The sequence below is a fragment of the Sus scrofa genome, chromosome 18, assembly GCF_054392235.1.
Source record: "Sus scrofa isolate SSC_HxYL_T2T_F1_AM1 chromosome 18, Sscrofa_HxYL_maternal_Yorkshire_Landrace_v2.0, whole genome shotgun sequence".
Taxonomy (NCBI): domain Eukaryota; kingdom Metazoa; phylum Chordata; class Mammalia; order Artiodactyla; family Suidae; genus Sus; species Sus scrofa.
The window spans coordinates 19,484,521-19,497,086 of NC_139400.1; the positions used below are offsets into that span (position 1 = coordinate 19,484,521).

General features: G+C 45.8%; 1 protein-coding gene across 15 annotated transcripts in view; it reads left to right on the forward strand.

Moving 5' to 3' along the window:
• Positions 1-220: 220 nt before the first annotated feature.
• Positions 221-12,566, forward strand: part of ZC3HAV1 (zinc finger CCCH-type containing, antiviral 1) — a 56,516-nt gene continuing 44,170 nt past the window's right edge. For 14 of the 15 annotated variants that reach the window (XR_014833121.1, XR_014833123.1, XR_014833122.1 and 11 more), the window contains exon 1: positions 221-568. Coding sequence is in view for 2 of the 15 variants with exons in the window: in XM_013990770.3 (XP_013846224.1) it covers positions 261-568 (308 nt within the window). In the remaining 13 variants the exon portion in view is untranslated. 15 annotated transcript variants of the gene reach the window in all.

The following is a 12,566-nucleotide window of genomic DNA, read 5'->3' on the forward strand; positions in this document are numbered from 1 at the left end:
TTTCCAGTTGCTCGCCGTCGCGATTGATTTTAAGTTGACACAAGGACCGGGTCGGTGCGATCTGGACTCTCGACCCAAGCCTTGGAGGAAACCGAAACCTCCGGGCTCAGCTAACAGCGGCGGAGAGCGCACGCTCGCTCGCTCGCCCCGGGCGCGCCCAGCCCGCGCGCCGCCCGCTCCCGCCCCCGGGATTCTAGTAAGTTTCGATTCTCCCCAGAGCGGAGTCCCGCGCCGCCGCGGCCAGGCCAGCGCAGGGAGCCATGGCTGACCCGGGGGTGTGCTGCTTCATCACCAAAATCCTGTGCACCCACGGGGGCCGTATGGCCCTGGAGGAGCTGCTGCAAAAGGTGAAGCTCTCCGAGGCGCAGCTCTGCGAGGTGCTGACAACCGCCGGGCCCGACCGCTTCGTGCTGTTGGAGACCGGCGGCAAGGCGGGGGTCACCCGGTCCGTGGTGGCCACCACTCGAGTCCGGGTCTGCCGTCGCAAGTACTGCAACAGACAGTGCGGCAACCTGCACCTCTGCAAGCTCAACCTGTTGGGCCGGTGCCACTATTCGCAGTCGGAGCGGTGAGTGCCCTGAGCGGGAGGGGCGGCTCCCCGGGTGGTGGTCGGGGAGGACTCGCGGCTGCTGCTCCGGGAGGGGCGCGCCCTCGCGGGGACCTCGCACCCCGTGCCGCGTCCTCCAGACGTTCACATCTTCGCTCCCCTTCTTGCTGGGCCCGCGCTTCTTCGCCTGGAGGGTCCTTTCCTTCGGGCGCCGTCAGACCTTTCCTGAATATGGCTAGCGCGCTATTGCCCTGGTGGAGACGACGATTAACCCCACGTCCTTAAGAATAAAGTACTTTTGGGTAAACCGGGGCCTAGAGAATTTGGAAGCAGGTTTGGGAAGGAAAGAAAATGCCCCCACTCTCTGGAATCTTGAGTCTTTCCCTCTCGGTCCCTCCGCACACACCCCCCCCGCCCCCCGCCCCGCTCCAGCTCCCAGGCGTTCTGTGGTCTTTGCATCCGATTCTCTCTCCACCGCAGAGGGTCCCTGCTTGGCCCTCCATCGGTGCCTCCTTTCTCCTCGTTATCATTCTTCTGATATCTGACTGTAGACCGCACCACCAGACTAGAATGGTCCCATTCAAGGTCATTGATGATGGGTCCTCCACCAGAGTTGCTTCCCCAAGACCCCCCCACCCCCACCCCGTGGTGACTCACACGGTTGACCACCCACTCTTGGGACCACTTTGAACAGGGTGGCAGATCTCCCGGGCAGCTGCTTCTGTGTTTCCACTTGTTCTTTTTTGCCTCCTGATACCGATGTGGCCCAAGGTTTGGGTTAAGCCTTTTGACGTACCTGTCTGCCAAGTCTCCCCGTGGGAGCACTCTCCCTTTGGGTTCAGTTGTCACATGTACAAAGATGGCCTCCTTGTGTACATTCGCTGTCCAGGCCTTCCTGCTGATTCTAGGTTCTTGTCTCCCGGTGTCTGAGGAGCATCTGTGCCTGCATATCTTGTCAATAGGAGTCAAATTCATCCTCTGACATGCCCCCCAACCTCTTCTGCTTCACAGTACTTTCGGGACCCCTTAATCACCCAGCCCTCCTGTTCCTGTCAGGTTCCTACTTCTCATCTCACTTCTAAATGAATGCCTTGTTGAATGAATGAGTGACTTCCTCAAACTGTCGTCTTTCTCCTCACTTTTTCTATCTGTATGTACTTCTGCTAAATTACTTTTCCTGATGTAGTACTTTTCACACTTCACCCACCCCTCCTTAAAACTTGAAGTGGTGTCTTAGTGCCCAAAAAGGGTGATCATCAAACTTTTTGTGATGCACGAATGGGCAAAAACCTTTAGATCACTCACCCCCAGTATTTGTGATAAAACAGTACAAAAAGAGATGTTTTAAATGGATGAAGTAAATGAGATGTTTTCAAAAGTTTTGTTTAGAGTAGAACTGTTAAAAAAATTTAAAAATAATGCTCTGTTGCTGTTAAAAAATATTTATTGCGTACGTTGTGATGCAACAACCGCAAAGTCTGTTTGTGAGTTTCAGGAAGTTATGCGCAGGGAAGGAGTCATCTAAGTCAGCAAGGGATGAAATCAGGAAGGAGGGAAGGAGGGAAGAAAGTAGAGAATAGAAAAGCAGAAGGAACTTTCTAAGCACTCTACTGAGTAACAATGGAGATGGAGGAGTTCCCGTCATGGCGCAGCGGAAAAAAATCCAAGAAACATGAGGTTTCGGGTTCGATCCCTGGCCTTGCTCAGTGGGCTAAGGATCCGGTGTTGCCATAAGCTGTGGTGTAGGTCGCAGATGCAGCTTGGATCTGGCTTTGCTGTGGCTCTGGCGCAGGCTGGCAGCTCCAGCTCCAGTTAGACCTCTAGCCTGGGAACCTCCATATGCTGTGGGTGCTGCCCTAAAAAAGCAAAACACATACACACACACACACACACACACACAACAATGGAAATGGAAGACTTTGTTATTTTTTCTGTTCTGTTGTGAAAAGTTGGTCACTAGTTAGCGTTGACTTTTGGTTTTAAATACATAGGCTTCTTATCTTTTAATTTTTCACTATGAGTATTTTCAACATACACTAAAGCAGAGAAAAGAGAATGATGAACCCCCCTGTGGCCATCGTTTCATTTCAGCAGTTTTCAAAAATGGCCGTCATTTATTCTCCCCTCCCAGCCCTATCCCCAACTCCAGCGTGTTATTTTAAACCAAATACCAGAGATCATTTGCTTCATAAATGCTTTGGCATCACCAAAAATGAAGATCTCTATTTTATTAATATACCCACGGTACAATGATCGCTTTCTTTTACAATTTTGAGGCATTCCCGTCGTGGCTCAGCAGAAACGAGTCTGACTAGTATCCATGAGGTTGCAGGTTCGAACCCTGGCCTCGATCCTCTGGTTAAGGATCCGGTGTTGTGGTGAGCTGTGGTGTAGGTCGCAGACGCAGCTTGGATCCATTGTTGCTGTTGCTGTGGCTGTGGTGTAGGCTGACAGCTGCAGCTCCAATTTGACCCCTAGCCTGGGAACCTCCATAAAAAGACAAAAAAAAATTAAAATTTTGATATCACATAGTATCCAGTTGGTGTTCAAATTTCTCTGAAATCCAACTTGCATTTTCAGGGGAAAAAACCCTACACAGACATAATCAAAAATTGTTTTAGTATGTTACAATCTAATATATTTAGAAACTTTGTTTTAATTTGTTATACATATATGTTTAGAAATTTTAGTTTTTTTGTTTATTATTTTGTTGTTGGTTTGAAACATCAGAACCATTTTAAACTTCTAAATTGGGTAGTTAACCTGCAATTTTCTATGTTTTAAAAGAGGAATGATATGGTCTATATGAATAAATGGTCTGTAGGAATAATTTGGTCTATGTAAATTTGGAGGATTCTCTGGGAAATTTATTAAAGCCCCCCCTTTTTTTGGTTGAGTGATAAATTCTTATTTCTTAAATGTATCGGTCTAGTTACATTTTTTATTTCTTTGGACATCACTTTTGAGTTTGGAAATTGCATTTTTTTTTTTTTTTGTCTTTTTAGGGCCGCACGCATGGCATACGGAAGTTCCCAGGCTAGGGGTCCAGTCGGAGCTACAGCTGCCCGCCTACGCCAGAGCCACAGCAACACCAGATCCAAGCCATGTCTGCGACCTACACCACAGCTCACAGCAATGCCGGATCCTTAACCAACTGAGTGAGGCCAGGGATGGAACCCTCGTCCTCATGGATGCTAGTCAGATTTGCTTCTGCTGAGCCACAACGGGAACTCCGGAAATTGCACATTTTAAATCCAGTAATGTATACTCTGTCTTCATAAGGCCTCGGGAAAATTCTTTTTCTTTTATCTCAAAGCCTAAGAAATACATTTTTCCGCCAATTACGTCTTAAAATATTCTCCTCCTCTTAGCAGCTTATAAAACCTCATCTTCTAAAACTCGGCACATGGGCATCTAAGGGTTTTCTTTGTGGATTATAGGTGGATTGTTAAGATTGGTTAAGATTGTTGATCTCTGTTGAGATGACCATTCTGTTCAGTAACTGTTCTGTTTGCCAGAGGACAATTTCCCTTTTGCTGGACTTTTGACTTTTCCTCTGTAATACTATTACTTATAGATGGGATTTCTCCTGTCAATTCTGCAGTTCCAGCCTTTTCTCTTCCATTGTTTGAGCTGTATATACATTTTCGTTAACCACAGGGCTGGCTTCTGCATTGGATAGTTAGTTTTGGTCCATTGGTTTGGGTATTTCTTTTTGCTTTGCTGAAATACATGTGCACACGTGGAGTTCTCATCCCAGGTCTGACACAAATAATAACTACCAGTTATTGAACAAATAACTATGTACCAAGCACTGTGATAAGCACTTTAAAGATGGTGTCCAAGTTAGTCTTTACTGTGATGCTTGATGTAGGAGTCCTAAGTCTCATTTCTCTCTTTTTTTTTTTTTTGTCTTTTAAGGCCGCACCTGTGGGACACGGAAGTTCCCAGGCTAGGGGTTGAATTGGAGCTACCGCTTCTGGCCCACACCACAGCCACAGCCGCAGCATTGGCACCGAGTCTGCCACCCACACCACAGCTCATGGCACCTTAATCCACTGGGCGAGGCCAGGGATCGAACCCACATCCTCATGGATCCTAGTTGGGTTTGTTAGCCTCTGAGCCACGAAGAGAATGCTCTATAAGTCTCATCGAAACGTAAGCAAAGTCAGGCCTAGAGCTGTTTTGTTTTCACCGAAGGTCACGGATAGCGGTTGAACCCTGATCTGCATGACTTCTTAACTTAGTTACTTGTGTTGTCAAGTAGCTGTAAGAAGTGTGATCTTTCATTAATTCAAGATCTTCTTTTGGTTTAACTGTTTAAAGCAGGTAATTTTGGTTTAACTGTTTAAAGCAGGCTGAGTGTCTTCAACTAGCTTTGCGGTTTCTGCCCATGTGGGTGTTTCCTCTGGGCTCTTTCCTGTTTGTACGCCTTTCCCTTAATTGAAATATTTGGTGGGGGTGGGGGGATGGGAAGAGAACTGACTGTTTCATAAATTGAAACGAAACCACCAAATAGTACAGAGGATAATATAGCAAACATCAGCAGTGTTTCAAAAGTTATACTACATATATATAGCATCTAACAAGCTTCTAACTCGCCTCCCAGAACATTTTCATTTTTTACTTCTTTTATTTTAAAATAAAATAGAGAGTTCCCACTGTGGTGCAGTGGAAACAAATCCAACTAGTATCCACGAGGACTCGGGTTGGATCGCTGGCCTCTATCAGTGGATTAAGGATTGGTGTTGGCGTGAGCTGTGGTGTAGATCGCAGACGAGGCTCAGATCCCACGTTGCTGTGGCTGTGGCTGTGGCTGTGGCCTAGGCTGGCAGCTGTAGCTCTGGTTGGACCCCTAGCCTGGGAACTTCATATGCTACGGATTCGGCCCTAAAAAAGAAGACCAAAAAAAAAAAAAAAAAAACCCCAAAGAAATAAACCCGTAGCATAACCCTTAATCTCAGTCCCCTCTTTCCCCAGAAGCAACCTCCATCATATTTTGGTGTATATCCTGCCTTTCCATGATTTTATAATTTCTTCTTATATATATCTGTATTCATATATAGAATGAAGTATTGTTTTATGTGTTTTAGAATTTTTACTCAATGTTATGTTTTTAAGATCTGTTCATGTTATTACAAAGATCTAGCTTATTCATCTCAATAGCTGTGTAGTATTTCACCATATGACTTTTACCATAATTCAGCACCTCTTCCCATAATAAAGAACAATTAGTGTATTTCTAATTTCTTCCTACAACCGATGGTGACTGTGCATGTCTTTTGGTGCTCATGACACAAGCTTCCCCAGGGTAGGTCATTAGGAAATGGAATTGCTAGGTTGGAGGTGCACAGCTTTAAATTTTTCAGATTCTGGAAAAAAAGAAAAAAAAAAAAAGAGGAATTCCCATTATGGTTCAGTGGTTAACAAATCCAACTAGGAACTATGGGGTTTCGGGTTCAGTCCCTGGCCTCGCTCAGTGGGTTAAGGATCCGGCGTTGCCATGAGCTGTGGTGTAGGTCGCAGACACAGCTCAGATCCTGAGTGGCTGTGGCTGTGGCACAGGTCGGCAGCTGTAGCTCTGATTCGACCCTTAGCCTGGGCTATTCCATATGCCGCGGGTGTGGCCCTAAAAAGACAAAAAGACAAAGTAAATAAATAAGTCAAATTTTCAGATTCTGGCAAGTTATATGATAAAAGTGGTTATAACAATTTACATTTTCATGTTTGAGTGTCTCAGGTTCCCCACTGTATGGCTAATTCACACTTGATATTATCAGAATTTTTGATTTATGCCCATCTTAACGGTATAAAGTGGTATCTTATTGTTCTAATTTTTAAAAGAATTTTCTCAGTAAAGTTTTTTATGTGATATTTAAGTCCTATGAAATATATAATGCATACAATGAATACCTGTGTATCTGTGTACCTGCAAATCAGCTTCAGAAATAGAATATTATCCAGTTAAACTTCCCTGAAATCTTGTCATTGATCATCTCCCCCCTTATAGAGGGGATAACTAGAGGTAAACATACCAGGTTTAGGTAAGACTAACCAATAAACACTGTATATGTTTAAGGCATACATTGTGGTTTTTTATAAATCTATACACTGTGAAATGATTTCCTCAATCAAGCTGATTAACCTATTTATCATTACATCTATTTACCATGTTTTTGTTTTTGTTTTTGTTTTTGCCATACCTATGGCATGTGGAAGTTCCTGGGCCAGATGTCAAACTCCAGCCACAGCAGTGACCTAAGCCACTGCAGGGACAGCACCTGATCCTTAACCCCCTGAGCCACCAGGGAACTCTCTACCCACCCCCCTTTTAAAATTTGGTCTTTAGGGCTGCACCCACCGCATATGGAGGTTTCCGGGCTAGGGGGTCCAATCGGAGCTGCAGCTGCTGGCCTATGCCACAGCCATAGCAACACCAGATCCAAGCTGTGGTCTGCAACCTATACCACAGCTTGTGGCAATGCCAGATCCTTAACCCACTGAGAGAGGCCAGGGATCAAACCTGCGTCCTCATGGATACTGGTCGAATTCTTAACTCACTGAGCCGCAACAGGAACTCCCTACAATACACTGTTATCAACTTTGGTCACCACGCTGTACTGGAGCTCTCTAGAACTTATTCATCTTATAACTGAAAGTTCATACCCTTCGACTAACAACCTGCTGTGCCACAAGGGAACTCCCCTGCTTACTTTTTGAGGAGTCTGTGGGGTTAAGGAATCATGCCCATCTAGAACCTGTGCCCCACCCCCATCTGTGGCACTACCCCCATCCAGACAATGCCCTGCGTTCCCAGGACTCTGGAATTCAGGGCCTGAGTGGGCTTCTCTCCCAGGTCTTCCTACCTGTAGAAGAAATTTGGGTGTACAGGCTGGCCTGTTCCTTGCCTCTGTGTGATGATGCTAACAGCCTGGGAGGAGAGAAGTGGAGGTGGGGGGCCAAGGCTGACTTTCTTCATCAGCTATAGCCTCTTGCAGAACTCAGAGGAGTCTGAGAAGTCTAAATTTGACCTTGGCCTTCCAGGGGATTATGAAAGGATGTTTGTCAGAGTTCCCATTGTGGCTCAGTGGTAACGAATCCAACTCATATCCATGAGGATGTGCGTTCAATCCTTACCCTGGGTCAGTGGGTTAAGGATCTGGCATTGCCGTGAGCTGTGGTGTAGGTTGCAGACAGGCTCGGATCTGGTGTGGCTGTGGCTGTGGCTGTGGCTGTGGTTGTGGCTGTGATGTAGGATGGCAGCTGCAGCTCTGATTTGACCCCTAGCCTGGGCGCTTGCATAGGTGGCAGGTGTGGCTCTAAAAAAAGCAAAAAAAAAAAAAAAAAAAAAAAAAAAGAGAAAGAGAGAGAGAAAGTATGTTTGTCTAGATAGGAAAAGAGAACATATTTTATTGAGCCATTTTTAGTTTAATTACTTTTAAGTGTTTAGATACATGGGACTCCATTTATTTTGCCCCAACCCCCCTAAATTTTTAGGAAAGGGACTGCTCTAGTTCCTTCAAATGTATAGCTTTCTGGGGGGGGGGGCAAATGTACACAATTTATGTATCAATTTTCTTGTGATTAAAATATAGACTGTTTTCAGGGTGGGTAATTTTGATACTTTAAACTAATATTTTGGTGCATCTATCCAAGATGCAAGAGTTAACTAGGTATCTAATGGAACTCCATACTTAAGTGTGAGGGGATAATACCAAATTATTTTCCAAGTGTGTATACTAATTTTTATCCCACCAGAAAAATACGAGCATTCCCTTATTTCATATCCTTGCCAGTTGATATCAGACTTTTACAAATTGTGCCAGAACAAGGAATGTGAAATTGTACCTCCCTGTTGTTTTTATTCTTTTTTTTTTTTTTTTTTTTTTTTTTGTCTTTTTGCCTTTTCTAGGGCTGCACCCGCGGCATATGGAGGGTCCCAGGCTAGGGGTCTAGTTGGAGCTGTAGCCGCTGGCCTACACCACAGCCACAGCAATTTGGCATCTGAGCCATGTCTTCCAGCTCACAGCAATGCTGGATCCTTAACCCACTGACCGAGACCAGGGATGGAACCCGCAACCTCATGGTTCCTAGTCGGATTTGTTAACCACTGAGCCACGACAGGAACTCCCTAGTTTTCATTCTTTCTGTTTTCTCAGTCTCTAGCCCTTCTAAGTCATAATGCTTGGTTTTCAAGTTTATATCACTTGGTGTCTGATTTTTTTTTCTTTTTTTTCTTTTTAGGGCCACACGTGCAGCATATAGAGGTTCCCAGGCTAGGGGCTGAATCGGAGCTGTAGCCTGTCAGCCTACGCCACAGCCACAGGGACGCGGGATCCGAGCTGCGTCTGCGACCTACACCACAGCTCACGCCAACGCCAGATCCTTGACCCACTGAGCGAGGCCAGGGATCAAACCCACAACCTCATGGTTCCTAGTCGGATTCATTTCCTTTGTGCCACATGGGGAACTCTGGTGTCTGATTCTTAGTAGTTGCTTCTTCTTTGCGTTTTTTCTTTTCCTGTCCTCTTAGCACTCTGTGTCAGTAACAGCCTTTATTATGTTTTATTGTTGTCATCTTTAAGTGTAAAGTGCATTGGCAATAAGTACATTCGCGATGTTGTGCAACCATCACCACCATCTGGTTCCAGAACATTTTCATCACCCCCAAAAGAAACCCCACACCCATCCACACTGTCATTCTTTCCTCCTCTCAGCCCCTGACAACCTCTACTGTACTTTCTGTCTGCATGGATTTGCCCCTTCTAGATGTTTCCTGTTAATGGAGTCACACAATATCTGTCCCATTTTGTCTGGCTTCTTTCACGTAGAGTATTGTTTTCAAGGCTTGCCTTTCACTTTTGCCTGTTACCCGTCCTTTGAGTGGGTGTGGTTACCAAGGAGGAGTCTTCCCGAAAGTTCCTTTGTTACTGGTTGTGCTCTATCAGGGGAGTCGCCTGGTCAGGTTGATGGCTTAAGAGACCTGCTGTTTTCTGTGACCTCACCGCAGGAAGGGGTGTGTGTCCGTGAGCTCCTTTGGGAATTTGTGTTCTCTTTTCAGATTTGCCTCATATCTGATTGAATGCGGTCAACTTTTTTTCTGTTTGTTTTCTTTTGGGCCATGCCTACCGCATGTGGAAGTTCCAGCCAGGGACTGAACCCGCTTTATATGGTTGCGACCTAAGCCACAGCAGTGACAGCGCTGGGTCCTTAACCCTCTCAGCCACTGGGAAACTCCCTGAATTTGATCAAATTTGACTTTCAGTGTCTGCAGCCATCTGCAAAAATTAAACTAAGAGGAGTTCCCACTGTCATGGGAACTCCTAGTATGTGATCTTTTCATACGTCCGTCCTGAGAAGAGACTTCAGTGTTTCAGACCAGTTCAGAGCTTCAGGTTAAGAGAGGTTACCTAGGGAAACAGATAGCAAACAATTTTGTTTCCTCGCCCCTGACAGAGAACATTTTGAGCATATACTCCTATTATGTGTTTATTTAAAAACTGTATGATATATAATTCTTAATTCATATATTAAATATGTAAATTTTTTTTTACCTTTTAAAAGAACTTTTAAAATCAACTTTGATTGAGGTATCATTTATATACAATAAAACATACCCATTTAAAGTGGACAGTTTGGGGAGTTCCCGCCATGGCTCAGCGGAATCTGAGTCTGACTAGTATCCATGAAGATGCAGGTTCGGTCCTTGGCCTCCGTCAGTGGGTTAAGGATTCAGTGTTGCTGTGAGCTGCGGTGTAGGTCGCAGACTTGGCTCAGATCTGATGTTGCTGTAGCTGTGGTGTAGGCCAGTGGCTATAGCTCTGATATGACCCATAGCCACCCCCATATGCAGGAGGAGTGGGGAGGGGGGAGGGGGGTGGCCCTAAAAAAAAAGTGTACAGTTCAGGAGTTGCCTGGTAGCCTAGCAGTTAAGGATCTGACATTGTCACTGCTGTGGCATGGGTTCGATCCCTGGCCTGGGAGGTTTGAAGGCTTATAACAAATGGTATACTCATGTAACCACCATGATTAAAGTACCGAAAATTTTCATCGGCTTTAGAGGTTCTCTTGTGCCCCTTCTAAGTTAACCAATTTATCCCCCCTAATCCTCTACCTTTTTTCAGCCCAGGCAATAAGTTTTTACTTTCTTAGATACAGAATAAAGAAGTGTAGCATTTTTTTTTTTCTCCACACCTTGAGGGTTAATCTTGGGTAGCCCTAGACTTTGAGGTATATCTGAATCACTTTAGGGAGAGCTTATTCAAATGCAGATTCCTAATCAAATATCAGAAATTCTGGTTCAGAAGGGATGAATGGGGTCTGAGAATTTGGTTTTGGGGTTTTGTTTTTTTTTTTTTGCCTTGTGGCGGCATGCTGAAGGTTCTTGGCCAGAGATGGAACCCAAGCCACAGCAGTGACAATGCTGGATCCTTTACCACTAGGCCATCGGGGAACACCCCGAGAATTTGTGTTTTAACCATCACCCCAAGGGTTCAGGAACCACACTTTTAGAAACATTATCTGGGGATGTGCTTCCTGGCAGATGGCAAATGCAAGGCTTTATGTGGCCTCAGAGTTTGAGGGCGTAAAAGAGAAATGGATTGTTACCCACGGGGCAAACCTATGATGAAAAACATCTTGCATTCTTTCCAGGGTAGGCTGATATGTCTGTTACTGTTATATGAAGGAACCATAAGACACACGGGAAGCCTCAGGAATTCTCCTCACTCCATCAGCAAATATTTATTGAGCACATGCTTTGTGTTGCCAACAGGAGGCTATTCTAGAAGCTTCTGCCCTTTTCTCACTAAAGAGATCCTCAGACACCATGACCAGTTCATTCCTCCTTCTCTCTGGTTTAGTTATTTTGTTATTTTTTTTATTTTTTTGTCTTTTTGGCATTTCTTGGGCCGCTCCAGCAGCATATGGAGATTCCCAGGCTAGGGGTCCAATCGGAGCTGTAGTCGCCCACCTACGCCACAGCCACAGCAACTCGGGATCCGAGCCGCCTCTGCAACCTATACCACAGCTCACGGCAACGCCGGATCGTTTACCCACAGAGCAAGGGCAGGGATGGAACCCGCAACCTCATGATTCCTAGTCGGATTCGTTAACCACTGCGCCACGACGGGAACTCCCTCTCTGGTTTACTTTAATATTCTTCTTTATTCCAAAGGGATTTATGTTGGGAATTGGGCAGGGAGAGAAAAGGCATGTTCGAGAAGAGATGCGTTGTGTGTGACCTACTCTAATCAAGATATTGGTGATACCCCCACCTCCTCCTGTGCTTCGCTCTCTTCACTTCCTGTGCTTTTGCTCCGTCCTGATGTGGCCTTAGAGCAACGCTCCCCAATGTTTGCTGCACCTTGGGATCACTTGAAGAATTAAAAGAAAATGCTAGAGTTCCCGTTGTGCCTCAGTGGGTTAAGAACCCGACTAGTATCCATGAGGATGTGGGTTCCATCCCTGGCCTCACTCAGCAGGTTAAGGATCTGGCGTTGCTATGAGCTGTGGAGTAGGTTGCGTCTGCGGCTCAGATCCCGCATTTCTGTGGCTGTGGTGTAGGCCGGCAGCGGTAGCTCCAACTGGACCCCTAGCCTGGGACCCTCCATAGGCCGCAGGTGCGGCCCTAAAAAGACAAAAAAGGCAGGTCAGTTACTTGGGCGCCACCCTTTGTCTTCCGTCAGAGTGTTCCTTGGCCTGCACCTGTGCTCTCTGCTGGTCTAGGCTGGTTCTCCCCCATTTGACTAGGAGTTTCAGATTCAGTGAAGCACGCCTGTCTCTCATTACTGGCAATTTTATCTCGAACATCAAAAGTACAAACATGTAGAGAACACAGGAGTCATAGGACTTTAAAATAATCCTCATCAGGGTTGGGTTTTTTTTGGGGGGGGGGTGCTCCCACGGCATATGGAGGTTTCCAGGCTAGGGGTCCAGTTGGAGCTACAGCTGCCGGCCGACACCACAGCCACAGCAATGCAGGATCCGAGCCGCATCTGCAGTCTACACCACAGCTCAC